Below are 27,093 nucleotides of genomic sequence, written 5' to 3' on the forward strand. Positions count from 1 at the left end.
GCCATACCTTCTTTTATAAACTTCTTGCGCTTGCTTCACTTAAAGCCATTGGAATTCTATTAGTTGAGGTCTCCGCCGGCAGGGTCATGACGAGGGAATGCATAAGAGGACATGGGACTATCACTAAATGAGTTTGAATAGAAAATGGATCCTGAAGACGGTATGAATCACGAATTACAATAGATGCTTGGAAAACGACCCATCGTTTGCACAGCAACAATTGGACAACTGCTATAAAGCATGTGATCAAGCATGTGACACAACATACAACGAGAAACAGGCTCAGCGAATATGGTGGATCTGCCGAGCTGGGGAGTTTTTACACCCTGAGAAACCAGTGAACTGGAAGACTGCTTTTTAATACAACGATTTTGGACTGATTGACGAGCACTAGATTTTTTTTGGAAAACTGACAAATTTGAGTAGACATCATTGAGACGTTACTAGTCAATTCGACACAGATCTTTCATTAGGGCCTAAGTCGCAATGTACTCAAATGGAGAAAAATCAGTTTCAATATTCGGCGAAGGTTTTCTAAATGTAGTTTTTATTGTAGGTATAAATTACTTTATGACCGTGTTTTTCCGGAAGCATTTTTCGTTAAACCTTATGACAATATAACAAAGAATTTAATTCCTATGTGCTTTTAGTGGGTAGAAACTAAAAAAATGCTTACGCCCAATTTGCATCCCAGTCGTGATTTCGCCCTTCAGCAACCACCATTTGCGGAAGGGCTAAACCGTGTACATAATTTTCAGAAGGGCGCGGTAAATGGGCTAAACTGACTCTGTCTTGCTGGGTAGGGCTGGGTAAATGGGCGAGCTTGACAGTATACCTTTTAATAGGGCTCAGCAAATGGGCGCATAGAAATCCAATGTAAAAGAAAGGGCGCGTGAATCTTTTCTTCAAATTTCATGAAAATATCGAAATATTCGAATGTTTATGTGCAACAACTATCGAGTAGACATGATCATAGTAGATATTGCTTATCATTTATATAACAGAATCGCCGTTTATTCTTTTATTTGTGAATAATAACCGTACGCCCGCTTCTGTCTAAAAATGTAAGTTTGGCCTTTATATTCCATATGAGAAGAAGGGCCTAAGTCGAAATCTCGAAGAAAATGCATGTTTCGCCGTTTTGTTTTCTTTAATTATACATCGAACTAAAAACCATTTTAACTAATTTTCACCTCAATCTTGTAGTATTTTTGTTGCATAATGTCGTAATAGCGAAAACGCAGTTTGTTTACATTTGCGATGTAAGCCCTAATGAAAAATCTATGTCGAATTGATTAATATCAAGAAGTTACAAGAAACCTAAATCAGTTTAGAATGTGATATGTGTAATTTGAGCTACAGCCGTATTTGGTTTGAAATCGCATTTTTTATTATGAATGACCAGGTTCCAGTTTTTACTTACTGTTTAAAGGTGAAATATAACTAGATCCAAATACTTCACCACTTTCCAGAAATTACCTTCCGCCATCGATACGGTGATTGTAATGCAAATGTAAGATAGTTAAGACAATTTAATAGCGTCCACGGCAGAGAACGTGTTCGTTTTAATAAAAAGAAAGATTTTGTTCAACGGAAATTCACATGCTTTTCTCTACGTGTTAGAATATCACTTAGCAATACATTTGAACCAAAAAAATTGATTGCTAAAACGCCTTTTCAACATAAGTTGACTTTTGATGAGGAAATATTGAAACAGTATTTATAAGTGTATTGTATGCAGAATTTGATTGAGGAAAGGTTATGAAAAATTGCAAATGCCTTCTGTGAAAGAATAAAATTAATCAAGATAATACACACCATTAGGTCCTTCCTCCTTGCTTTGACAACGTTCCATTGGACATTTCCATGATGCAGCGAAAAAAGGTTAGCCTTGAACAGAGAGAAGATCTACTCCCACGACGTCCTTTCGACTTATCGCAAATGAAAGCAATTCTGAATTTCCACAAACGAGCTCAAAACTGAAAATAAGATATCCCGCGAGGTCCATGTTTGTTACATCCTAATTTTGCGAACTCCATGCAAGATCCAAGTGGTGTTGTATTCATAAACGAAATCCTTGAAAGGTTGTTCTATGGGCCCCACATATTTGATGTTTTTTAAATAAAATTTAAAAACACCCCAAATTGATTATGCATAAACATTCATCTACAAAAGTGTTGTTGGAACTTTCAATTACAATGCTGGATTTGATTTCAAATAAACTGAGACTATGGATAAATGTTCCGATATTTAACAACATACTATCGTTTATACCGTCCTCTAGTCCCAAGTGATTTTCCTTAGTCCAACGGGAGGCACAGCGGTGTGCTTTGAAACATGAGATTTAGATTCCGTTCACTCAATTTTTTCTCCATCGGAATATCCATTTGTATTATTATTTGCGTCTCCATATTTCGTCAGCTGCTTCAATACATTCACCTGAATATGCTAGCTTTCAGTTTCCAATGTCAGTTTGCGTAGATATTAAATAAAACTTCAATATTAGCGCTCCTCGAATACAGCAATTACTTCTGTATCGTCAACCATTCACTGTTCGATTATTTCCAACAACACAATTATAGACAAATTGTCTTACAAATTATCAAAAAACAAGGCAAGCAATATATTTGAAGGACCAACGAATTTTGGTGCCCACTGTTTCCGTCCCTCTCTTGCTTTCATATGAAATTCAAAATGAAATGCAAAGAAAAAAGACAGATTGAGATGGGTGTGAAATTTCATTACCCTTCGTAATGCTGTTTGTCAGCACATCAATGTGAGAAGCAGAATCCCTGAGTCCAATATATCCTGCGATTCCTGAATCTGTTTCCTCCGAGAGAAGTGATGCAACAGACAGACTAGTGAAGCCGTGTGTATTGCATATCGCGCATGTCCTGAATCCTGTCCTATTCTGTTCAGTGATCCATTATGCGTATTAAACGAGAGAAAGGGAATCCAATCTTTACCAGTCCGTCCTAAAAATCCCTCGGGTCCTGATCCTAAATCCTAGTGGGAAACTTTTGCGTCACATCAGCGACAATGCGCTCCAGGCATAAATTGCAATAACTTTCCTTTTACCCTGTTTGGAAGAAGAAGAAACAGGTTTTAGAATGGACACAATACATATTCATTGATAGATGACGAAAGAAGCATATCGATCCATCCGGTTTCTGACAGAGATCTTGTCACGATTCAGAGGCTAGAAGGAATTTTCAGAACACATTAGATATTAAAATGTCCCAGGAATAACGTTCTCATCTCTACTACAAAACCGTTTGATAAATCAAAACGTCTAGCTATTGCTTCTTCTACTTCGATCTAATTGTTTGAAGTATTGAATGTGTTATAACTCAAGATTCATACAGTCATAAATTATAAGATTTCCAATTCTTGAAACTAGTTTTTTTTCTGTCACTTAAAATGATTTCTACCTCAGGAATGTACTAAAATGACTAAACTATTCCTTAAATGATAGAACTGCCAACAGACAGTATTCGTTGATTGCAATCTGTTGATACGGAAGGTATTGCGGTGTAGGCTACGCTTAGTCGCGGATGTTAAGTGGTGCTATTGTAAAACTGCGCTACATTTGGATATAGAATACAAAAATCATCAAATTACTTGGAATCCATCCGGTAGGATTCGTCCGGTGTTTTCGTCATTTTTGTCGCTCAATCTAATAGTTGAATGAACGAGAACGGGACCGCGAGAAACTACGCTGAACTGGCGAATATGTTGGCGTGCCACGACGTCTGCGAGGAGAGTAGGAACTACACAAAAATATGTATATGAATAAAAAAAATAAAACTATTTCAAGTTACAAAATACCGATCACGATGTTCTCCGCCTCGTCTATCGTCAGTTGAAGAGTCCTCTCGCACCCTAATGTAGGCAACCTCTCCCTGTAAAACGAGAAAAATAAATCATTGAGAACCAGTAAACCAGTCTTTCGTGAAAACAGTTCAATTTTGTTTGGTAGATATTGATGTAACTGTACACTCAGGCAAAAAATACAGCGAATTTCATAGGAATATCGTATATTTTTCAGCCAAAAGTAGCACGTATGTAAATCATAAGATTATCTTATGAAACGGCATTTATTTTGTTAAATCTGTTTGCTATGATTTCATGTTCCATAAGGTATCTTTAAATTATCATAAGACAATATTATACATTTCTCTTATGTTTATGAGAATCATAAGATGCTCGTATGAAATTCGTACGACTGACATATGCAATAACTTATAAAATGTTAAGGTAATCATAAAAATAGTATGTTTTTCATATCAATCTTATGAAAACATACTTTTATTACTTTTCTATACATCATAAGATAAATCTTATGAATTTCGCTATGCGTTTTGCCTTAGTGTATGTATCTGGAAATTACCAGGTATGTGGTTTAATTACAAACTCTTTAAACAAAGCCAATCTAAGATTTGTTTTAATTTTCTTTTATGCAGCCTAACGGATTGTCGAACGAGTAGAGAAGGCAAAAACATGATGAGTATTGGGGATGATGGACAAGCTGTGGATCCACCAGAGGGGGAACAACTTGACAGCTCCTATACTGCCGCTAGAAGCATAACTGTCCCATGTGCTATGGGAATCCCTATACACATGGGACAATTATGCTTCTAGCGGCAGTATACAAATCGCTGAAACCACTTTTTTGGGTCTGTGGGTCTAAAATGGCGGTTTAAACTTTATTCAAGAGCAATTTCTAAAAAAAACGTAAACTTGTTCACAGCGAAAATTTTCTTGAACAGATTTTTTTATTATGGATAATTCATTTTTGAAGACTTTTTGGGGGTTTAGTGTTGTTTTGTTATAAAAATAATGCATCTTTATTCCGATGCATTATTTTTAAATGATTCATGATTTTTTGGAATCATCAGCAGACAAACCAGCGGCGCTTATACTAGTTAGTGAACACCATCCTTTAGTCTTAAGGTATTAGGTAGTAATATTTGTATTGCAATGTAAACAACACACACAATGGTACTGGACTGTTTTTCTCCTTCAACGATAAAAATGAGCTGCCATCACTTCTGAATTTCGTAGAAACCTTTTCACCGTAAATGTCGCAGCGCCTATCAGTTAGATGCTATGCTGTCAGAAATAAACAATCGAAGTCAATCCCGCCTTGTTAAATGCGTGAAAAATAATAATCAAAACTAAATGTATTTAAGGATTAACGACAAACTTTCGAAAATTGTCATATGCGAAAGATGTTTCAAGGGCGACGGGAGAAGAAAAAGTTCACACTAGAAGCGTACTCAAATCAAATCATGCATTTTACATTCGGCACAATTTGTAATCCTTTTATGAAACTCCAAAATTACGAATTAACTTGTTTGTATTTATATTAAATTATTACGCTGTTGTGAAAATGATCATCTTGATTACCTCTTCCGAATGTAAATAAAGAAAACAAGTTCGCAAAAGACGTCACGGAAATATTTTCTCGCATAGAAATTTACAGTATCACAATTAGTGGACGGCGTTCTATGGTGGCGACATCATTCGAAACACGGTGGTTTCAAGCAACTTAGGCCAAGCGTCAAGTTGCGGGAAGGGTTGGGATCCACCCACACTACACTAAAAATAATAAACACGATAAGACCACATGCAATTAAACGTAACTTTCATGTGCGTTCTCATGTTAAAAAGTAAAAGAAATGATTTCCCTTTGAATTTCACATGAAAGTCCATTGAACAACATTTCATTTGGTGTTTCAAATTAAATTCAAACAAATTCCACGTGAATACGACATATTTATCCATTGAATGTTCATTGCCATGCTATTGAGTCGTAAAGTATGAACTTTCCACATGACATTCGCATGAAAAAACATGTAGTGCATTTCTACATGTAAAACAATTGATTTCACCGATCCTTCTGCCAATGAAATCTATAAGCAAAACAAAGTGATATTCACGTGTAATTCATTTGGAAATTTTAGTCAATGGTATTTCTTATGACGTTGATGTGCTTTTCACACCATGTTCGCATGAATTTCATTTGAAAACCATATTTCCCACACTCGAATGGATATTCAAGTGGAAACCGTGTGCATTTCATGTGTTTGTGGATTGAAATAATTCAATAGATTTCCACATGATGTTAACGTGTTAAGTTTTTTCAGTGTAGACGAAGCGAGAAAGGCTATTCGAGAGCTGAAAAACTGTATAAAGACGGAACGGGTGTACCAGATATGGTATAATAGATGTTTGGCATAAAGGGTTTTTTTTTAAAAAAAGTTTGGCATAATGGACTTTTGACATAACACTTGTTGAGAAATAGGTAGCTTATAATGCATAATAGCTCTTGGGAGTTACGGGACGTTTGGCATAATGAGTATTCGGCATAATACTTTTTGAAGTGATTCCACATTCAAAGAACCTTTAACCCTCAAAAAGGGGTCTCAGAGGGCCCAACTAGTTACAGTTCTCTAGTTTCAATGGACTTGCAATTTGAAATACAGGCCATATTCGATTTTCCGTAGGGTGCAGAAAAATTTCGCTTCGGATAATCGAATCATCATGAACCTATGTTTGATTCATGGAACATTTTTTTCATCAAACCGTTTTAATAACGAATATCGATCGCTTTATATTGTATAAAGTGATAGTAAGACCAGCATTGGACGATTTTAAAACATGGATTTCTAAAAAGATGAGTTTTGCGCACATTACAAGTAAAAAACCAAGTATCGTGCGTTGTTCAATCAGCAGCAGCATCATCATCGGCGTCATGTGCTCTAGGGTTTTGAAGAGCTACTCAGAAACTAGCTGATTCTTGGTTCTTGGAAATTTTTAGCTATAAATATGTTCAAACGCATTGAGTTATTTAGTTTGTTATACATCGTCGCACAGTAAACTTTTTTCTCTTGTTTGCTTGGTGGAAACATCATCCAGAATCTTCATTTGGCCATTGTTTGGCGTTCTACGTACCCGAGTCACTTAAAGGATGTTCAGTGAATCTACTTCGTAACGAATTATTAGCGCTGTTCTTTTTAAAGCGGTTCAAAGTGCTGACTACAGTGAAGATCCTATTTTATTAGTTCCCGTGTATGTCCGCCTCCGAACTTGTCAGATTTTTGACCCGATTATGTCAGCCACATTTGAGACAAAGTCTTGTGGTTTGATTCTCCTACACTCAAAAAAAAGTAAACGTTATGCCTATTGATTTTACACATAGATTTTTGCAATTAACGGAGGCATATAGACACTATTTGCTGGCACATAAACCTAATGTGTGTATTTACAAGAAATATTAATCTTACATTCACATTTCATAACTATTAGGCACATAAAACCCCATTCTATAACAATATGCACATATAACTTATGTGTGTGCATACATAGTTTATACAGTTGACACATAGAAGGTATGTGTGCGCGTGATAACAATAGCATTCCTTTTTCATTTGAATTTTAAGCGGTTTGAGGCGAATAGATTTAACGTTTGGATTTTTTTCAGTGTATGTTACATGTTGGGATTAAAGCAAAAGCCTTTTACTTAAGTGAGCTAAGAATTCAAAATGTCGATGTTCTTAAAGTGATTAACATGTTTCGGTTTTTTAACTGATGTGATAATAGACTGATTCCGAAGAGTTGAGCGGGGTTTTATATCATACTAGATAGTCCCAAACAATATGAAACATATATGTTCAGATCTTGTCAATTTTCAATACATAATGGGAATGACAAAATCGTCATTACATTCATTCTAAAAATAACAGAAAAATCACAGATTTTAAAATTTTGTTCTAGTAATTATAGCAGGCATCTACAGGAAATTATAGTTTGTAGCCAATCTATTAGGTGCATAAAATTTTATAGGACACTGCACTGAATTGAAAGATTTGTTAATTATATGAAACTTCTTTATTTTTCCAATTTATTGTAATTTTTACGAGTTTAAAATTTTCTGCTTCCAGGAATTGTAGCTGATATCAATTTCTATGAATTTTTGTATTTAAATATTGGGATAAAAAAAAATTTTTTGTAAAAAATACGATATGTATTTCTGTATGTCTACGTATTTTTGTGAATATTTTTTGAGAACATAAAATTATGGTCTTCCAGAAATTGTAGCTAGTATCAATTGTAATTGATTGGTGTTCGAAAATATGTAAGTCATCGCATCGAATTGAAAATTATATGTTAAATAATTAAAATTTTTGTATTTCTACGAAGTTTTCATAATTTTTTAGGAAATAGTTATTCTTTCAGAAACTGTAGTTAGTAGCAAATAATAAATTATAAATGTGTAATGTAGCTTGAGAAAAAATAATGCGCCGATAATCGAAACAATTTCTTCGGATTGTCGTACTACGGATAATCGAACCATTTTCTGCGGATAATCGAGTTACGGATAATCGAGACTACGGATAATCGAATGTGGCCTGTACTCAAAACTTTGGTGGCAATATATTCAGCTTTCATTACAAATAATGCAATTATATACCTGTATTCTGCCGATACTCACATGGCCTGTGTTATGCCAAAGAGGACCAAGCGCCATTTAGAGATACATGCTCTAAAATCGCTATCGTATCCAACATAGCACCAGCAACAGCCACATCTAATTATTTTTGGGAACGCAAATATCAAACGAAAGCAAATAAGTGGTCTTTAACTTGCAACTTTAATGAAAGGTTATCTAAAAATGAATTCTAACATGAAAAATACCAGAAAAAAACTATGGCGCTCAGCTCGGTCTGGCTTTACGCAGGCCACATAATAGTCCCATATGCAAAATCATCAGATCGAGAAGATGCGCCCATGAGATTTTTGTTTTATTTTGTACCCAGGTGAGCTGCGTACGATTTACAACTAGGGTAGACGTACCCTTATTCATCTCATTAGGCACGATGCCACACTATTTCGCTGATAATACGGCATACACTGATTGGAATGCGCTGAAATAGGTATCAACGCCTTTGCTTCATTCTTAAGAAGCAGATCAATAAAAAAAATCTGGCTTGGAAAATGTAAAATACTCGCGTTAGAGCAAAGCGAAAAGTCGAGTACAACGCACCCTTATTCATCCTACCATTTGAGCTAATGCGTTGAATAGAGATAGCAGATACTGCCCTAACTAATGTGTTCAAATGGGTGGGATGAATAGAGGTGCTAAGATGAATTAGGGCACAGTAACCCTACATATTGTCTGCCGCTTTCATGCAAAATGCATATGGGACCGATGATTCTGTCACGTTCGCCCGAATGACATTCGCCCGAAAGCCATTTACCCGAAAGACATTTGCCCGAATGTCACATAAACCCGAATGTCATTCACCCGAATGCCACGAACACCCGAAAAACATTCGCCCGAACGCAACATAAACCCGAATGCCATTCGCCTGAATTCCATATACCCGAAAAACATCGAAATGTCAATCGAAAAAAAATTAATTTATTAAGATGAAATACAAATTTTATTACATTTGATGCTATGAAGAAATTAACACTAAAGCTATACCAGTCAAATAGTTAATGGTTTGTATGATTTAATTAGGGTTTCCAGTTTTAGGTCCTTTCGTGAGTTATTTTTAGACTTTTTAGCTGTTGGTACCGCTTGTAGTGTACGTAAAACATACGTACTATGATTTTTCTCTTCAAGCTGCAACTGCTTCAACACACCATAGAATTTCCACGAGTTAACAAACCGTTCCATTTATTGTGCTAGTCTTCCACATTATTGGTGGTTCTAGGAATCTTTGTCTTCATTTTCGAAAACTGACCACGAAGCGGGGGGCAAAGAACGGTTATCGAGAAACTTTTTGATTAGTTTCCTTCCTACCAAAAATACAATTTTTACTAATGTAATCCAAAAAATCGTCGAGAGCCTTTGGACAACTTTTCCTCAATTCATCGAGTTCCATTGGAATACCTTAATGGGGCAAGAAAGCCAAAGCAATAACTTGTTTGTAAATTAGTTGTATTCGGTGATCTTCCGAATATTTTGTCTGATGACCAAGTTGTTTCATTTTTCTTTGGTTTAGATGGAAGATTCATCCGTGAATTAGGTGGAAGAATCATCCTGTCTCGAAATCCAATATTACGTAGAGAGCTATTTGGTATATAGATTCAAGAAATTGCTCTTGTTTTGAAAGAAGGAATCAACCCTTATGTTTGAGTATACCGGGCAGACGAGTGGATCAACAGTTTCTTTGCAAACTTATTTGGCATGCAGATCCAAAGATGTGTCATGTTTGAAAGAAGCAATCAACCCCTAATTGTGGGAAAAGAACTGCTCATGTTTAAAAGAAGGAATCAATCCCTAAGTGTGAGTAAACCGGGCAAACGAGTGGATCACCGGTTTGATTGCGAGGGCTATTTGGTATACAAACTCAAAGAACTGCTCATATTTAAAGAAGGAATCAACCCCTATGTTTCAGTAAACGAAGCATACGAATGGATCACAGGTTTGCCGAGTAGGGACCTCCGCTTCAGTTCCTCGACCTCGGTAATTGTGGCAAAGCCGCATCACACTAGCTTCGCCACATAACATTTATGAGCTACTATTTACTAACATTGTTGTGCCAAATGGACTTCCACCATGCAAGATATAATTACTAATTTAATTGATTCAATTCGTTAACGGAACATCTTAATATATATTTACCTCGATCGATGGTGTTTCCGAAAGATTTCTTATTATTTTGTCCGGTTTATCACAAGATTTCACCGCTCGAGCTGACAACTGCGTCTTATATGCATCAGTTTGCACCTGAAGAGCATTTGTGGCGTTGGCAACAGAACCTCAGTGACGTCGAATAGTACACCCAAAAGCGATGTCGCATAGCCACATTGGTCAGTGTACGGTTGACTAATGTGGCTACGCCACATCGCTTTCTGGTGCACTGTCCGACTTCGCTGCCGCTCAGTCGGCTTTAAACTGGCTATAGCCCCTATGTTTGAGTAAACCGGGCAAACAAGAGGATCACAGGTTTGCTTATAACTCCGGCGATGGGTGGATCAACGCCTCGTCCAACGGACGGCTTTGCGTTGCTTCGGATCCTTGGCCTCGGATATGCGGTCAAGCCGCATCACACTAGCTCCACTCTATAAGCTCACTTGTTATTGTTCAGTTTATCAAACTTTGGTTAAAGATTTCACATTTCCCGCACGGATTTGGTTTAATTGGGTTAAAATACATCCTTTTGGCAAAAAACCGCATTAAAGTCGGACTTCACTAAAGTCACTAAACTAGACAATTACCGATTTTATATTATGCTTGAGTGAATGTGGTATTCGGGTTAATGACATTCGGGCGAGTAGTCCATTCGGGTTGATGGCATTCGGGTAAATGGTCCATTCGGGTTAATGACATTCGGGTAAATGGTCCATTCTGGTAAATGGTTTTCGGGCGAACGTCATTCGGGTAAATGACTTTCGGGCGAATGTCATTCGGGCGAATGTGATAGAACCGGGACCGATATGTGGGTACTTTTCATACGTGACTGACAGGTTCTATCACATTCGCCCGAATGACATTCGCCCGAAAGTCATTTACCCGAATGACGTTCGCCCGAAAACCATTTACCAGAATGGACCATTTACCCGAATGTCATTAACCCGAATGGACCATTTACCCGAATGCCATCAACCCGAATGGACCACTCGCCCGAATGTCATTAACCCGAATACCACATTCACTCAAGCATAATATAAAATCGGTAATTGTCTAGTTTAGTGACTTTAGTGATAGAAGTCCGACTTTAATGCGGTTTTTTTGCCAAAAGGAGGTATTTTAACCTAAATAAACCAAATCCGAGCGGAAAATGTGAAATCTTTAACCAAAGTTTGATAAACTGAACAATAACAAGTAAGCTTATACAGCGGAGCTAGTGCGATGCGGCTTGGCCGCATATCCGAGGCCAAGGATCCGAAGCGGCGCAAAGCCGCTGAGGTTCCGTTGGACGAGGCGTTGATCCACCCGTTGCCGTAGTTATAAGCAAACCTGTGATCCTCTTGTTTGCCCGGTTTACTCAAACATAGGGGCTATAGCTAGTTTAAAGCCGACTGAGCGGCAGCGAAGTCGGACAGTGCACCAGAAAGCGATGTGGCGTTAGCCACATTAGTCAACCGTATACTGACCAATGTGGCTATGCGACATCGCTTTTTAGCCACATTAGTCAACCGTACACTGACCAATGTGGCTATGCGACATCGCTTTTAGGTGTACTATCCGACGTCACTGAGGTTCTGTTGCCAACGCCACAAATGCTCTTCAGGTGCAAACTGATGCATATAGGACGCAGTTGTCAGCTCGAGCGGTGAAATCTTGTGATAAACCGGACAAAATAATAAGAAATCTTTCGGAAACATCTTCGATCGAGGTAAATATATATTAAGATGTTCCGTTAACGAATTGAATCAATCAAATTAGTTATTATATCTTGCATGGTGGAAGTCCATTTGGCACAACACCGTTAGTAAATAGTAGCTCATAAATGTTATGTGGCGAAACTAATGTGATGCGGCTTTGCCACAATTACCGAGGTCGAGGAACCGAAGCGGAGGTCCCTACTCGGCAAACCTGTGATCCATTGGTATGCTTGGTTTACTGAAATATAGGGGTTGATTCCTTCTTTAAATATGAGCAGTTCTTTGAGTTTGTATACCAAATATCCCTCGCAATCAACCCGGTGATCCACTCGTTTGCCCGGTTTACTCACACTTAGGGATTGATTCCTTCTTTTAAACATGAGTCACTCTTTTCCCACAATTAGGGTTTGATTGCTTCTTTCAAACATGACAAATCCTTGAATTTGTATGCCAAATAAGTTTGCAAAGAAACTGTTGATCCACTCGTCTGCCCGGTATACTCAAACATAAGGGTTGATTCTTTCAAAACAAGAGCAATTTCTTGAATCTATATACCAAATAGCTCTCTACGTAATATTGGATTTCGAGACAGGATGATTCTTCCACCTAATTCACGGATGATTCTTCCATCTAAACCAAAGTTTTTGCAGAAAAATGAAACAACTTGGTCGTCAGACAAAATATTCGGAAGATCACCAAATACAACTAATTTACAAACAAGTTGTTGCCTTGGCTTTCTAGCCCCATCAAGGTATTCCATTGGCACTGGAAGAATTGAGGAAAAGTTGTCCAAAGGCTCTCGACGATTTTTTGGATTACATTAGTAAAAATTGTATTTTTGGTAGGAAGGAAACTAATCAAAAAGTTTCTCGATAACCCTTCTTTGCCCCCCGCTTCGTGGTCAGTTTTCGAAAATGTATCGACAAAGATTCCTAGAACCACCAATAATGTGGAAGACTAGCACAATAAATGGAACGGTTTGTTAAGCCGTGGAAATTCTATGGTGTGTTGAAGCAGTTGCAACTTGAAGAGAAAATTCCTAGTACATATGTTTTACGTACACTACAAGCGGGACCAACAGCTAAAAAGTCTAAAAAGAACTCACGAAAGGACCTAAAACTGGAAACCCTAGTTAAATCATACAAACCAGGTGATTGGATTAACTATTTGACTGGTATAGCTTTAGTGTTAATTTCTTCATAGCATCAAATGTAATAAAATTTGTATTTCATCTTAATAAATTAAATTTTTTCGATTGACATTTCGATGTTTTCGGGTATATGGAATTCGGGCGAATGGCATTCGGGTTTATGTTGCATTCGGGCGAATGTCTTTCGGGTGTTCGTGGCATTCGGGTGAATGACATTCGGGTTTATGTGACATTCGGGCAAATGTCCTTCGGGTAAATGGCATTCGGGCGAATGTCATTCGGGCGAACGTGACAGAATCGACTGACAATAGTTGATGTTTTTGTACATTTTTTGATTAAATCAATAATTTTCAGTACGTATTGTTAGTATAATAAAAATGAGACTTAACCATGAGGTTAACTCAAAACTGATGAAAATGCATATGGGACTGACCGGCAGTATTCTGGTGTAGTACTATACAAATTATTAAATTTTTGATGAACGGCTCAGATGCTAGAAGAAAGCGAGATCTTCCATATCACCTTATTACCGGGTGTTATCAAACTTGCGCGATCGCGGTCGTAAGTATGCGTTGTTGATCGCGAAGGGCTTAAGCGTTCGTACGTTAACGGGTTTGTCGCGTATCGTATGTGACTTCGCGTGTACAAAACTCGATTTTGTAATCATGTGGCCATTCACATATTCGCGTGCGTTATTAGATGGTAACGAGGACCGTCATTCTGGTATTTAGTCAAATATTTGTATTTGATTTAGTTTTCGGTGCACAATTCACATTCTGACAGGGAATGAGTTACCCCATATGACTAGTGTTCCGGTCATGTCGCCATAAAACGTGTTGCTCAGTGGATATGAGTTTTCTTTTTTTAATTGGTCCAATTGAAGGTATGAACCTAGTCTGCTGATACCCTTGGATAGAAACTTCCGAAAGTGGCCGATTCATGATCATGCGAGCGCGGGAGTCTTTAGGTTCACACTTGAGACCGCTCTTTAAAATTTATAAGAGCTGCGACATTCACCTTATCATCGGGATGTTATCATGTTTGCGAAATCGCGCGTATAGGTGCCGTGGATGGTCGCGAAGGGCTCAAGCATTTGTATGTTAACGTGTTTGTCACGTGTATGTGACTTCGCGTGTTCAATTTTGGTTTTATAATCATATGGCGTGTATTCATGAATGATTGCGCGTGGACAATTAGGTTGTCTCTGATATTTCCACTAAAAACTCATTTTTATTGAACCTTCAATGAAGTCCAGAATATCCCAGTTATACGCCGTTGCAATTTTTGAATATAGTTCTTTTCACGTATTTGAAATTATTTGAAACTATATGCGAATGTTTTCCGCAAGCATGCGCTCACATCCAATAGCAAAATCGACCTGCTGCTCTTGGGGAGCGAGCATTGCGGTAGTTGGTAAATCAATTGCCTGGTACGCAGATCACCACCAAAGTTAGTTAGAGTTAGAGATTTTTCAGAGATTTGTCTAGCCAGAAAAAAGAGCTGAATAATGCCCCTTAGTTCAAAATCTCTCTAATAGAATTTAAATAAGATGTTAAAGGAAGTCCCCCCTTGTAAACAAACTCATTTAAATTCATTTAAATATTTAGGTAATTACTGTTCGGCTCAAACATTTAAGCTACATGTCAGCTGCTTACAACGTAAGTAGCTTTCCCGCGAACCAGAGGCGACGCGTGGTTCCACCGTCAACCTGTTCAATATACCACCAAGACCCTTAAAACGTCACAATCGTCTCTATGAGACGTTTCTGTTCAGCTGATTCTTTCGTCGTCGATTTCATCCAACATCTAACGAATAGGACCAATGAAAAATGCTCGTTGACATAAAATTTCGCTGGAGCTGACCAACGCAAATTTGTTGTCAAATCCCACCAGTGAATTGTCCAACAAACTTCTTGTAGAATGCTTAATTTACCGTAGAAAAAGAACAAAAAATATATAGGGTGAAGTGCCTATTTTCACCATACTAACGAAGGCGCCTCACTGATTCATTAATTACTACAAGCAATGGAATGCGTACAAATTGGCATCAACAGCTTTGCTTCGTTGTTAAGTACCTAGAAAATAACATATATGATTATCGTTTAGATCAAATTATCGAACTTCAAGGTTCGGAGATTATTACTTTCATTAAAAATAGTTTACGTGCTACTGCTTTAATGTTAACGCAAAATTGGTTTTGGGTCGTCTGATTGTTCCTACCTGTTCAGTGAACAGGTTGAACGTACCGACGCGTCGCCTCTGCCGCGAACGATGAACATTATTGTCAACATACAATCAAAATAAATAATACATACAGGAAAGAATATACTCAAAAACATCCAGGTGATTCCGAATTACCTAACTACTCGCACATATGTATGTTTCCCTGTAGTTGAAAAATGACAAATGACCTCTAGTGTAATCACTTCTCAAAATTATGCCAAATGTCCGTTACGCCAAATGTCCGTTATGCCAAATGACCCTCACTTTGCGCAAAATTAGAAATCATGCCAAATGACTGTTATCCCAAATGACCGTTATCCTGGAGATAAAATAAATTATGCCTTTAGTGTGATCAATTCTCCAAATTGTGCCGAACGACCATTATGCCAAATAACCGTTATGCCAAATGATCTTCAGTGTGATCAATTCTCAAAATTATGCCAAATAACCTTTATCCCAAATGGATGTTATGCTAAATGACCTTATGTTTTTTACCGAGTATATTGTGCCGCTTCCATTCCAGGGACTCGACTATACGGCCAAGCTACATCGCACTAACTTCACCGCATAACATTAATTGGGGCCTGGGTCATTTGACATAAGATCATTTAGCACAAGGTATTTGGCATAACGATTATTATGCAAAATTATGCGAATTTAAGCTCATTTGACATTTGGCACAATTTATTTTTTATATACTGAGAAACACGTAATTTTGGACTACACGAGAAGTACGGTCATTCGGCATAAATCCAACTGCTGAATGTCTATAATTAGCCTATTCTTCTTTACAAATTAATAAATTACATTTGCGCCTAAAGTACGATTCAGACGATACATCAGCTTCCGTCAACGTCAACGGAACGTCACCGTTCCGTCAGGATAAGTTTAATACTTTTCTCTTGTGCCCGTTCACACATGCCGTACGTCAAAACGTTCCGTGCCGTTGATGTTGTGTGTGAATGCCTCCATTTAACTGCATGTAACTTATCCTGACGGAACGGTGACGTTCCGTTGACGTTGACGGAAGCTGATGTATCGTCTGAATCGTACTTAATGTGGCTACGCCGCATCGCATTCGATCGCGCGCTGTTTGACATCATTTTCGCTTCATCGAACTTAAACTAATTCATAGCCCCTATGTTTGAGTAATCCGGACAAACGAGTGGATCACAGATTCGCTTGCAAGGGCCCCCCGTTTCCGACGGTAGGTCGGCGGTATGCATCTTTAAAACAAGAAAAGTATGCCCCAGAAAGTATTGGAGTAAACGAATTCAACTTGGTTTGTCTGCTAAAGCTCATAAAATATATATTTTTTCATATTATGCTGACAAAATTGGGTTGAAAAGCTAATATGGGGAATAGACAATATCGGGGATTGATAAAATCGGGTCTTCACTGTGTCTGTATGTAAATTCATTCAATAAATCATCGTTTGAAAAACTTGGCAATATCCAGAAATGATTAAGTTAACTATCATCTGAATCGAACGGTATAAAATTCGAAAGAACAGTTCATAATACAAAGAACAAAAATTTTAATTTTTGAGCGGCTTCTAGTACTGCGAAAAAGGCTCCTATCTTTATGAAAAAAAGGTTTCTCGTTTCTTCAACCCACTATTTTCAAGGAAAAATAGTTTTTGAATCCTATATGCACGAGAAAAAAGTTGGGCATGAAAAGCTTAACGTTGCCTGCTAGAACAGGCTAGAACCTATTTCATTAGTATAGTGGAAAATGAGCACCTTGCACTCTTGGTTGTTTTATCTTGGCCAAATCACGCATTTCGATAAAAAGGTACCCCTGAACAAAAATCGCTAAACTAGAAAATTACCGATATGATCGACCTGAGCAATTGTCAACTTGATTAATATTGCAACAATCACTTACTTCATGGGATCGGAACCGGGAATCATCCAATTTTTTTATGGCATACTTCATGTCCTCATGACGCAAGAACTCAACTACTCCGGTTCCATCTTTGTATACATCGGCGAAGCAAACATCGCCTGCTTCTCGCATGTGGTCTTTCAGATCCTGCCAAGAGCCGGAAGATGGCAAACCAGTGACGACCACTCGGAACTGGGAACGCCTAGCTGGCGGACCACGATTGTTCCGGTCCCGGCCACCACCACCACGGTCGCTGTTTCCTCCGCGACTGCCCCGATAACTACCGGGTCCACCACCACGTGGAAATTCCACTCGCAATCTATACCCATCATAGTCATAACCATCACGAGCCTTAACTGCATCATCGGCATCGCTACAAAAACAGACACAATAATTTGATGGAAAAATAGGTAATTATTTTTTATCCTACCGATTATCTTCGAACTCCACAAAAGCAAATGGCGGCCCCCGGCGATTTTTCAAGTCGACAAACGTAACTTTGCCGAACTTATGAAACAGGTCTTGGATGTCCTTGGTGCGTATATCTGGCGGTAGGTTTCCAACGTAAATTCGACATTCGTTGCGACCGTGTGAAGACATTTTAGCTACTAGTATATTAAACCAGCTGGATCGAAAATTTTAGCAAGATGGCTGAAACTGACGCGAACGTTAATCACACGACCACTTTATCGAACCAACACGATCAATGAACGAAATGAAAATGATGGCTAGCCGATGTTCTTTCTCGTCTTGTCACAAACAGTGGTGCCAACTTTTCAGATTTATTAGGAATCTTCCAGATTTTTAAGCGTCGTCGTCGGAGTAGATTTATTTTGGACTGATCCAGATTTCAGATAAATAATTCTCGACAAACATATGATTACGGCCTAAAAGCCAACTGTCAAAATTCACTTTGAATGGAAATTCCGGCCAAACCGTTACGCGCCAATCACAGATGTTAGTAGTAAACGAAAGAGAAAAGTTTTCTCTTTCATAAACTGTTGCGAACTGTGTTCGACTAGTAACGGTTTGTCCGGAATTTTCCTTCAAAGTGAATTTTGACAGTTGGCTTTTAGGCCGTAATCATATGTTTGTCGAGAATTTATTATTGTTCAGATTTATCCAAACAATTTGAAACATAGCAAAACATGTAACAAAATCTCAAACAACTTTTCAGAGTACTCGGTGGAAACACGACATATCCAAGTTTCTTCGCAGAAAGTCAACAAAACTTTGATAATATAAACAGCAACAAATACAGCCCATAGATCAAAAGGTGATTATTTTTTTAAAAAATAGACCAACCAGGCAATTTCAGACTTTACAAAAAAAAATTCAGATTTTTCGTAAAAATACTTGGCATCCCTGGTCACAGGAACTCATCGAGGCACTCACTACATGCTTATTCAAAACTATTATTAAAAAATTGAGTGCAAAACAATCAATTTCAAAGCAATACGTCAAAAAACAAGTCACTCAGAAAAAGAGAGCAAATTTATGTGGTTTTTGTTTGAGGTGAAACCGAGTCAGTTCCTAACCCCAACTGCTGTCAAAATGTATGAACTGACAGCGGTTGGGGTTAGAACCTGACTCAGTTTCAGGTTCAAGCGAAATCGCCATTAGAATAGGACGTAAGGGCACCCGGTCAAAAAAATGCGGACGAACATGGTCAGGCGATTTAAAAAGTTTGACGTTTGCCCCTAGGAACAAATGCAATTTGCGGATGCGATTTAAAGGCAATTTCAATACTTAGACAAATTTTCTGGCGGCTGAAATACACTTGGTTGTTTTTCGCGATTTTCCAACATGGCGGATCATGTTTGGCTTAATCTTTAAATTGTTTTTCTAACAATTGGCATGTTCTCGCATGAATTTTGTTTGTTTCGTGCACTTCATTAAGCCAACGAATGTGGGAAATTGTGGAATCATGTGTAAGTATAGTAGAACAAGATCTTTGATCTAAATTCCTACTGAACTTCAGATTGTGGTAAGTTTTGGTGTGCAATATCATATTCACCATTAATTCTTCATATATAGTTTGGTGGTGTTTATGTGAGTAGATAATGAATCCGAAAATAAATATTATTTGTAATTTTCAAATAAGGCAACTAAAAGCGATTAAAAAGCGCGTTCCGTGGGCGATTTGGGGGCGATTTAAAGGCGAGTAGGGTGGCAAAAAATGACGGCGGCAAATCGCGCAAATGTTGCATTCGAAATAGCTCCCAAATTGCCAGCAATTTGCTGGCAAATTGAAGGGCAATTTGCGCATCCGAGTTGGCAAATAACCCCCCGGTAGCCAGCAACTAGCCCTTTTTGACTGGGGCATGTTCAGGACAAAGGCCTTAGTATAAAGGTACGCAAAGAGTGTGCAGAAAGAGAAGCCGAAAAAAGTCTACCTATCGAGCAAAATTAGAATCCAATTTGCTGCAGAGGTATCAGAGATGGATTCCAATTGTGCTCGATAGGTAGGCTTTTTTGACTTCACTCTTTGCGCAACTGTTCTCTATAGACTGTGGTTCAGGAGTGTTTCAGTTGTAGATTCATAATTTTGAAAGTTCTATAAAATAAAACTAAAAATTTTAAAACTAGAACTTGCTGTCTTCAGCAGCAATTTTAGCGGGTGTTCTATTCAGTTTAAAATTCATTTTCCGCCATGCCTTCAGCGTTACTGTATTCAAATTTATTTTTCCCCAGTCTATCGGGTCCAAGTGTCTGTGCTGAACACTTTGCATGTGTTTAAAACACAGTTCTAAACATGTTTTAAAATCAGCAACAAATAGAACGGCATCGTATAACAGTTTTAAATTTTAATACATAACTGTTCGAAATTATAAAGCAAAACGCTCTGCTGGGGATGTAAATGTTTCAGTTCCAGTTCTACTTTGAAACTCCTATACAAAACAAAACTCTTCTGAACATGCCCTAAGGGAAATGATCCGCCCAAAAAGCGATTTTCGATTTGTTTTCCTTCACCTATCAGAACATTATGATAGATTGAGGAAAACAAATCGTTTATCACACTTATATATTAAACACTATAGATTAATAGGTGTGCATATAACCACAGAGAACAGACATATAAGCTAGAACAAACTTTCCCGAATAACCTGTGTAAATATTTAAATGAAAATACGTTGAAAATCACCATTGCATACAGGTTTGCATGCGTGAGTCATCATTGTATCCAAGTTTGCGTACAAGTCCCGTATAGCGATTGCTGACCGATCGAAGCGCCGACCAGTGGCAAGTTGCTACTTGCTGTTGTAATTTCAAAGCGACAGTTTAATTTCTTACACAAGTTGAAAACTTTACTTGTATGTCAGTTCTCAGTGATATAACCATGGCAACACATAAAGCAGAATTAAGACAATTAAAATACAAACACGAAGTAACATACGAACTTTTAAGTGCGAATGACCCATCGAGGTTAAAGCCCCAATAAACAATACAATATAATATGTTTATAATAAGTTACACAGCAAGTTACGGCAGGTAGCCCAGAACAAAGTTTTAATAGCCCCTAGGGCAGATCACTCTAGGAATGTATAACAAATTTGCATCAAATTAGAAAAAATGCATTTAATTTCCATTTTTTCATCAACTTTGCACTCCCTCGCACAAAAGTTTGTTTAACAATCGTCCTACGCTGATCCACTTTGTTCGACGTTGTGTTGAATATAGGACTAGTTTTTTGTAGGATTTTGACGTCTTACACGCAACGCAAAATACATTTTGAATTTCTTTTTTGATGGAAAGGAATGCATTTAATTTCGCTAATTTTCCAAAATGCATCACAAGTGATCTGCCCCTAGATGGCAAACCTTTCTACGTGATAACAGAGGCTGATTTTAAATCTGACATAGGAATGGAAAAGTTGCCGTACGTCGGGTAAGATCCCAAATTCGTGCGTTGAAGATACATGGTGGTGGTCCGCCGGTTATTGGTGGGGCCTCATTGTGCATACCATGGAAAATGTGAAACTGGTCGAGAATAGACTGCCGAATTTATTGAAGCGCGTAAATAACGGAAGTACGGAGTTTTGGTTGTTGTGACCATCAAAGGTCATTCTACTGACAGTAGCGAAGCACGATCTGATCAAGAAATTTGTAAACCAGCTGGAACTTTTGCGGCCGTTGTTTCCGATCACAGTCATGTACCTAATTAGCGCAGGCAATGATAGATGCTTACACGCAGAAATTAAATTTCAAACTGTTGTACGAGCTGGATCTGACAGTCGAAAGAAAGATTCTGAAGATTGCCAAAGAAATGGTACGTTGCTAAAACGATTGAGCTTTTCCCTGTGTTAAGGAAGCCATCAGATTTTATACTGACAAGGTAACATTAGCGGGTTTCATGGAATTTCTCCCCGTTTACTCAATTTTCTGCTCCAGGACTTAGAAACATTACCGATTTATATCACCAAAATAGGGATCTTTAATTTGGAAAAATTGTGCCAGTTTTTCATATGTATTGGTAGCGGGTGTCCTTACGAGTACTCATTCTTAAACCTTAATTATTCTTTTATGATTTTTAAATTTAAAAAAAAACCAAATTAAACTCAACCAGCAAACTGACAGTTGTCCTACTAAATGACGTATCTGCAAATATCTCGTTCACCTCATTATTAACCGGGACAGCACCCCACACAGCATGATCTGGTACTTTGTCAATCCGCTAGCAACCTGCCATCCCAAGTTTCATCTGCAAACTATGGTAGATCTGATAAGGCAACCTATAGGGTCGTGCAAGTCGCATGGGTTTGGATGTGTTATTGTCCTAAAAGGAAACAAACTAAAAAATGTTTTTTTCAATAGTTTCGGGCCAAAAAATTGAAAAAGGACTGAGATATTAACTCACGGTACTAATCTGCATCAGAATATGCCTTAACCCGCACACCCCTAAAGATCCCTATTGCTATGCCATTCACCGGGGATGCTAGCGCTAAGAATGCGTCGAAAGACTTCAAGTGAGTCGTCTACCTGTCGGCTGGGGCTGGATTTAATGTACAGCGATATGCGGAGAGATCACCACGATGCCTGGATTGCCTACCAGACCTACCCGTCCTGGATTCCGAAAAATGGGGGCATCATCGAAAAACTGAAAACTTCCGCCTCCAACGTGGCACTAAAAAGGAGCAGATGGATTCGACCACTCGAAATTTAACGATGTCTTTGACAAGCCCACAGAGAATGTCCGTATGTAACGTCCGCTCGTGAGCTTCGTCGATTATCATAACACTATACTGATCTGATTCAGACAAAAATTCTCTGTGCAATGTACTATCCGTCATATATTAAACCGTTATGTATCCGACGCGGTACCCGGGTACTTTTTTAGGTTTCAATCAATGAAATTCCTATGTTTTATCCAGGGATGGGAATTATCATTCATTCGCATGATTCTTGGCGAATCCGCTCATTGCTTTGACAGCAGCCAGTCGTTCATTCACGATCCGACTAAAACTCTCCAAAAGAACACAACTGAACGTAGGTAGAGATGAACTTCCGAAGATGTGAGCCAAGTAAAAGAATGACACGTACTATGTTGAATGAAGAAGATCGTGTTCTTCATTCGCGGATTGAATCGGAAGATTGTACTGTAAACATTCACAAGTGAATCAACTTTTAGTTCACAAATGAATGTGACATTGTATTCTCTGGTTGGGTTAGGTCAACTGTATAGTGCAAATGTACACTATAATCAATGTTGAGAAGTAGATTGCACTACAATCCACTTGAAATTGATATTGTGATATGCACGGAATCGTTTTAAGTTTTTTTTTTCCACCAGCACATTGCAAACTACTTACTCAACAATAAGAGATCACTTTTTCACTTGGTAAATTTCATAGGTCTATAAACAAGAACGACAAGTTTTTTATTATTAGAACGATCCGGTGAATGTTTTGAAATGAATCTTTGTGAATGAAAGAATGCATTCAATTGCGATCCTTTCTGCTTTCATTCAAAACACTACGTATGCGATGGAGAATGAATCATAGTCGGGCGCTGTCACTTTTTTTTCAGTTTTGTGTTTTGCTTCTCGCTTTCGCACGAACGCGTAACTCTGCACAAGAAGGGTTGCCGAGATCGGGTTTCACAGTAAGAGCATGTTGGTGAATGATTTCACATTGATCGTTTCGTGAAATGATTTTTCCCATGCCTGGTTTTATCCATAGCTGGAAATTAAAACTTTGTGACATCTTAGAGCTTCACTAAGTCAAGCTTTTGGGTTAATAATATTGTTGATATAGTAAGGGGGAGATAGGAGGGGCTCCCGAATTTTTTTACTACGTAACAGGCCGACGTGGGTACCCGGGTACCCACAAAACTGAAATGCCAATAACTAATGTAATTTCCAACCGATTTTGATGCTTTTGGGTGTTTTGGATTCAAGAACTCATCCGCTTTTGGACTTGGTAAAAATGAATCGGGTTACTTCATTTGGTTCCCGGAAATACGGATTTCCGGAAGCAGGTTCCAGTACTGGGATATTATTTGTAAACTTCAATGGAATACTAGCAATATGGGTATCAAAATTCTTGAAATTACATCAATAGGCTGTATCTCGTGGTTTTGGAACCATTTGGTGACTTGACCCCGGAACGGACATTCCGGAGCAGGTTCCCGTGGGGCCGTGAGTGGCCATTCCATTCCAATTCCATTTTTTCAATTGTCATAGGGTTCCGTAACAATAAATAACTGACTTCCGAGACAATTTGAAGTTTTGATACTCATATTGCTAGGACATTATTAAAATTTACAAATCATACCCTAGTACAGGAACATTACCCCGGAAAATCCGGATTACTAAGCACCAGATCCATTCATCCGGTTCAATTATACAAATCAAAAAGTGGACGAGTTCCTGAATCCAAAAAATCTAAAAGTGTCCAAATCGGATAAAGGAAGCCATAGTTATGAGCATTTCAGTTTGTGGGTACCCGGGTACCCACGTTGGCCTGTTAAAGGTGTTTTTTTTGTTGGACACATAACAGTTAATAACAGTCCTTTTAGAAGTACAATCCTCGAAACGAATACTATATCCACCTCATTGGCCAGCTTTATATATTTCCTGAACAACGCACGCTGTCACCGACATTGCAGCAACACGCCGAGGCAATCTTTTTTCCATCAATGAAACCCGCTTCGTAGATATTCCTAGTGCGACTTTTATTCTTTTTAATTCACAGCGGGAGAAACCTGTGAATCGTTTTGATTCGTTTCTATATTTTATTACCTCGGATAACAGTTCTTTGGGTGGCAGTCACATCGGCCACAGCCGACGGACTTGCAATATTTTTAAGTACTCTAAAAAACTAGGTTGCTCATTCGATCGTTTTTGGCATTCTGGCATTTCATCATTGAAGGCAAAACCGGTTCTAGAAAATCTACTAAAATCCCGTAATAACTTTATCGTCGATCTTTGATATTGTCCTTAATACAAAAACGGATAAGATTGGAGGACTTTTCTTGGCAAAACAATGCAAAACACTATTTTGTTGTTTATGCCATGCTGCAAACGTCATCAGTTACTGCAAATAGACTTATCTAGCTGCGTTGGTATTGTGCTGTTTTGACGTTTGAATTGGGAGGAAAACAAATCGATTGCACGGTGAATTGGGAGGAAAACAAACCGCTTCTGGGCTTGAGGGGAGGGCGGTAGTATAAAAATGTGAGATATCAGTGTGAGTATTTTAAACGTCAGATATCTCAATTGCGATAACGGGCAGAACAAATCAGTACAGGTTGATTGATATTGAACTAGTTTGCAACATTACCTGACGGATTTTCTGCGTGCCAGAGAATCGAGGCTAAGCGAGTCGCATTGCTGTTGTGTTTACGGTTGTGTTCCGTTGCTGCTGTTGATCGATTTGTGGCCAGATCAACCTGAAAGCAAATACCTATGTATGGTTGTCTATGTTTACAAAAGATTTATTTCAAAAATCAAAAAAAATCGTTTTTAAAAAAATGTATATCGGACCTAAAATTTATCGAATGGAACGGAAAACTATACGGTCAGAGATCTTGTTCCACTATACTTACACACGATCCCACAATTTCACACATTCGTTGTCTGAATGAAGTGTACTAGACAAACCAAATACAAGTGAGAACAACCCAATTGTTTAAAAAAACAATTTTAAGCTAGCCAAACATGAACCGCCATGTTTGAAAAACGTAAAAACAATCAAATGCATTTCAGTCGCCAGAGAATTTGTCTAAGTATTGAAATTGCCTTTAAATAGCATTCGCAAATTGCATTTGTTCCTAGGGGCAATTCGCGCAGGTGAGATGAATCACTTTAGAACCATTCATAAATTACGTAACGGGGGGGATAACAAAACGTGAGATGTTGTGACATATAGGGGAGGGGGAGTAAGCAAGAAGGTTACGTAACATGTTTTTACTGAAGAAAAAAATTTTTTTTTGACGAATTTGTTACGTAATTGGGGAGGGAGGTATAAAGAAATTTGTGATAATTTGTTACATGGGGGAGTCAATTTTTACGTTACGTAATTTATGACTGGTCCCTTTATTTAGCCAACGCGTGTGGAAAATTGTGGAATCGTTTGTAAGTATAGTAGAACAAGATCCTTGTCCTAAAGTTTTAACGAACGTCATATTGTGGTAAGTTTGGGTGTGCAATACAATTTACCCTCATTGATTCTTCCTATAGTTTAGTGGTAATTACCTAGTATGCTGATAGATAATGAATCCGAAAATAAGTGTTATTTATAATTTTAATAAAAGGCAATTATGGGCGATTAAATGGAACATTACGTGGGCGATTTGGCGGCGATTTAAGAGTTGGTAGGGCGGCAAAAAATGACGGCGGCAGATCACCCCTGAATGGAGTCATTATGGATTCCAACCAAATACAAATATATTATTTGTATTTTTTATTAATATATTTATATTTGTTCCAACTCAAATGCAACAACCGATTCCGACTCAGAATCGGTTGTTGATTTGGAATCCATACTGACTCCATTCCCCAGGTAACCAACAAGCATTAGTGTATGCAGTAAAGTAGCGTAAAATTTGCATTCTGGATGCTTCTTGCAGTATGCTGGAATTCGTTATGCATAACTGTTGTTAATCAGCATTTGAAAAACTGTTTAAAAACTTCTTGCCAGTAAACAGCATTCTGAATGCACAACAGTAGTAAAAAAGCATTTTCATAGCACAGCAGTAATGTAGCCGTATATTTTGCCAAAAGCGACTTTTAAATAGCATTTAAAACGACTTAAGTGCTTATCAACTAGCCGTTAAGACGCATTCAGCATGCTTATTGGTTACCTGGGTCAGGATTCCGAATCAAATTCCGAATGGTTTGACCGGGATTGACCTTTTCGACCGGGCGCTCAGTTTAACCCGCTTAGCCGCATTTTCGATTACTGGGTCAAGTTGAGTACTGAAACTCACATTTTGAGTAGTTATAGATGAGCGTGTGTAAAACTTATCTGACAACTCTGGTCCACTCAAT

At 38.1% G+C, this 27,093-nt stretch overlaps 1 protein-coding gene across 3 annotated transcripts; it reads right to left on the reverse strand.

The window, feature by feature from the left end:
• Positions 1-1,367: 1,367 nt before the first annotated feature.
• On the reverse strand, positions 1,368-18,331 carry LOC131689168 (serine/arginine-rich splicing factor 1A). 3 transcript variants are annotated; one of them, XR_009305354.1, is made up of 5 exons: positions 18,035-18,331; positions 17,605-17,977; positions 3,829-3,902; positions 3,622-3,770; positions 1,368-3,079 (listed from the first exon to the last, which is right to left on the reverse strand). XR_009305354.1 is itself a non-coding variant. In XM_058974076.1 (4 exons), the coding sequence occupies exons 1-4, from the start codon at positions 18,202-18,204 to the stop codon at positions 3,677-3,679; spliced, it is 711 nt and encodes a 236-aa protein (XP_058830059.1). In that variant the 5' UTR covers positions 18,205-18,331; the 3' UTR covers positions 1,368-3,676. The 3 variants fall into 3 exon arrangements, 1 of the variants encoding a protein (XP_058830059.1); XR_009305355.1 differs by having other exon boundaries at positions 1,368-1,479; positions 1,819-3,770; XM_058974076.1 differs by having other exon boundaries at positions 1,368-3,770.
• Positions 18,332-27,093: the final 8,762 nt, after the last annotated feature.

Source organism: Topomyia yanbarensis, chromosome 3 (genome assembly GCF_030247195.1).
Source record: "Topomyia yanbarensis strain Yona2022 chromosome 3, ASM3024719v1, whole genome shotgun sequence".
NCBI classification, from domain to species: domain Eukaryota; kingdom Metazoa; phylum Arthropoda; class Insecta; order Diptera; family Culicidae; genus Topomyia; species Topomyia yanbarensis.

What these genes read in the sequence shown, in the direction of transcription:
- LOC131689168 (XM_058974076.1), bottom strand. Translation starts at nt 18,204, where the DNA reads ATGTCTTCACACGGTCGCAACGAATGTCGAATTTACGTTGGAAACCTA. An exon ending in CCCGGTTCCGATCCCATGAA is followed by an intron (nt 3,903 to 17,604) that starts GTAAGTGATTGT and finishes CTCGTTTTACAG; the next exon opens with GGAGAGGTTGCCTACATTAG. An exon ending in GGCGGAGAACATCGTGATCG is followed by an intron (nt 3,771 to 3,828) that starts GTATTTTGTAAC and finishes ATTTTTGTGTAG; the next exon opens with TTCCTACTCTCCTCGCAGAC.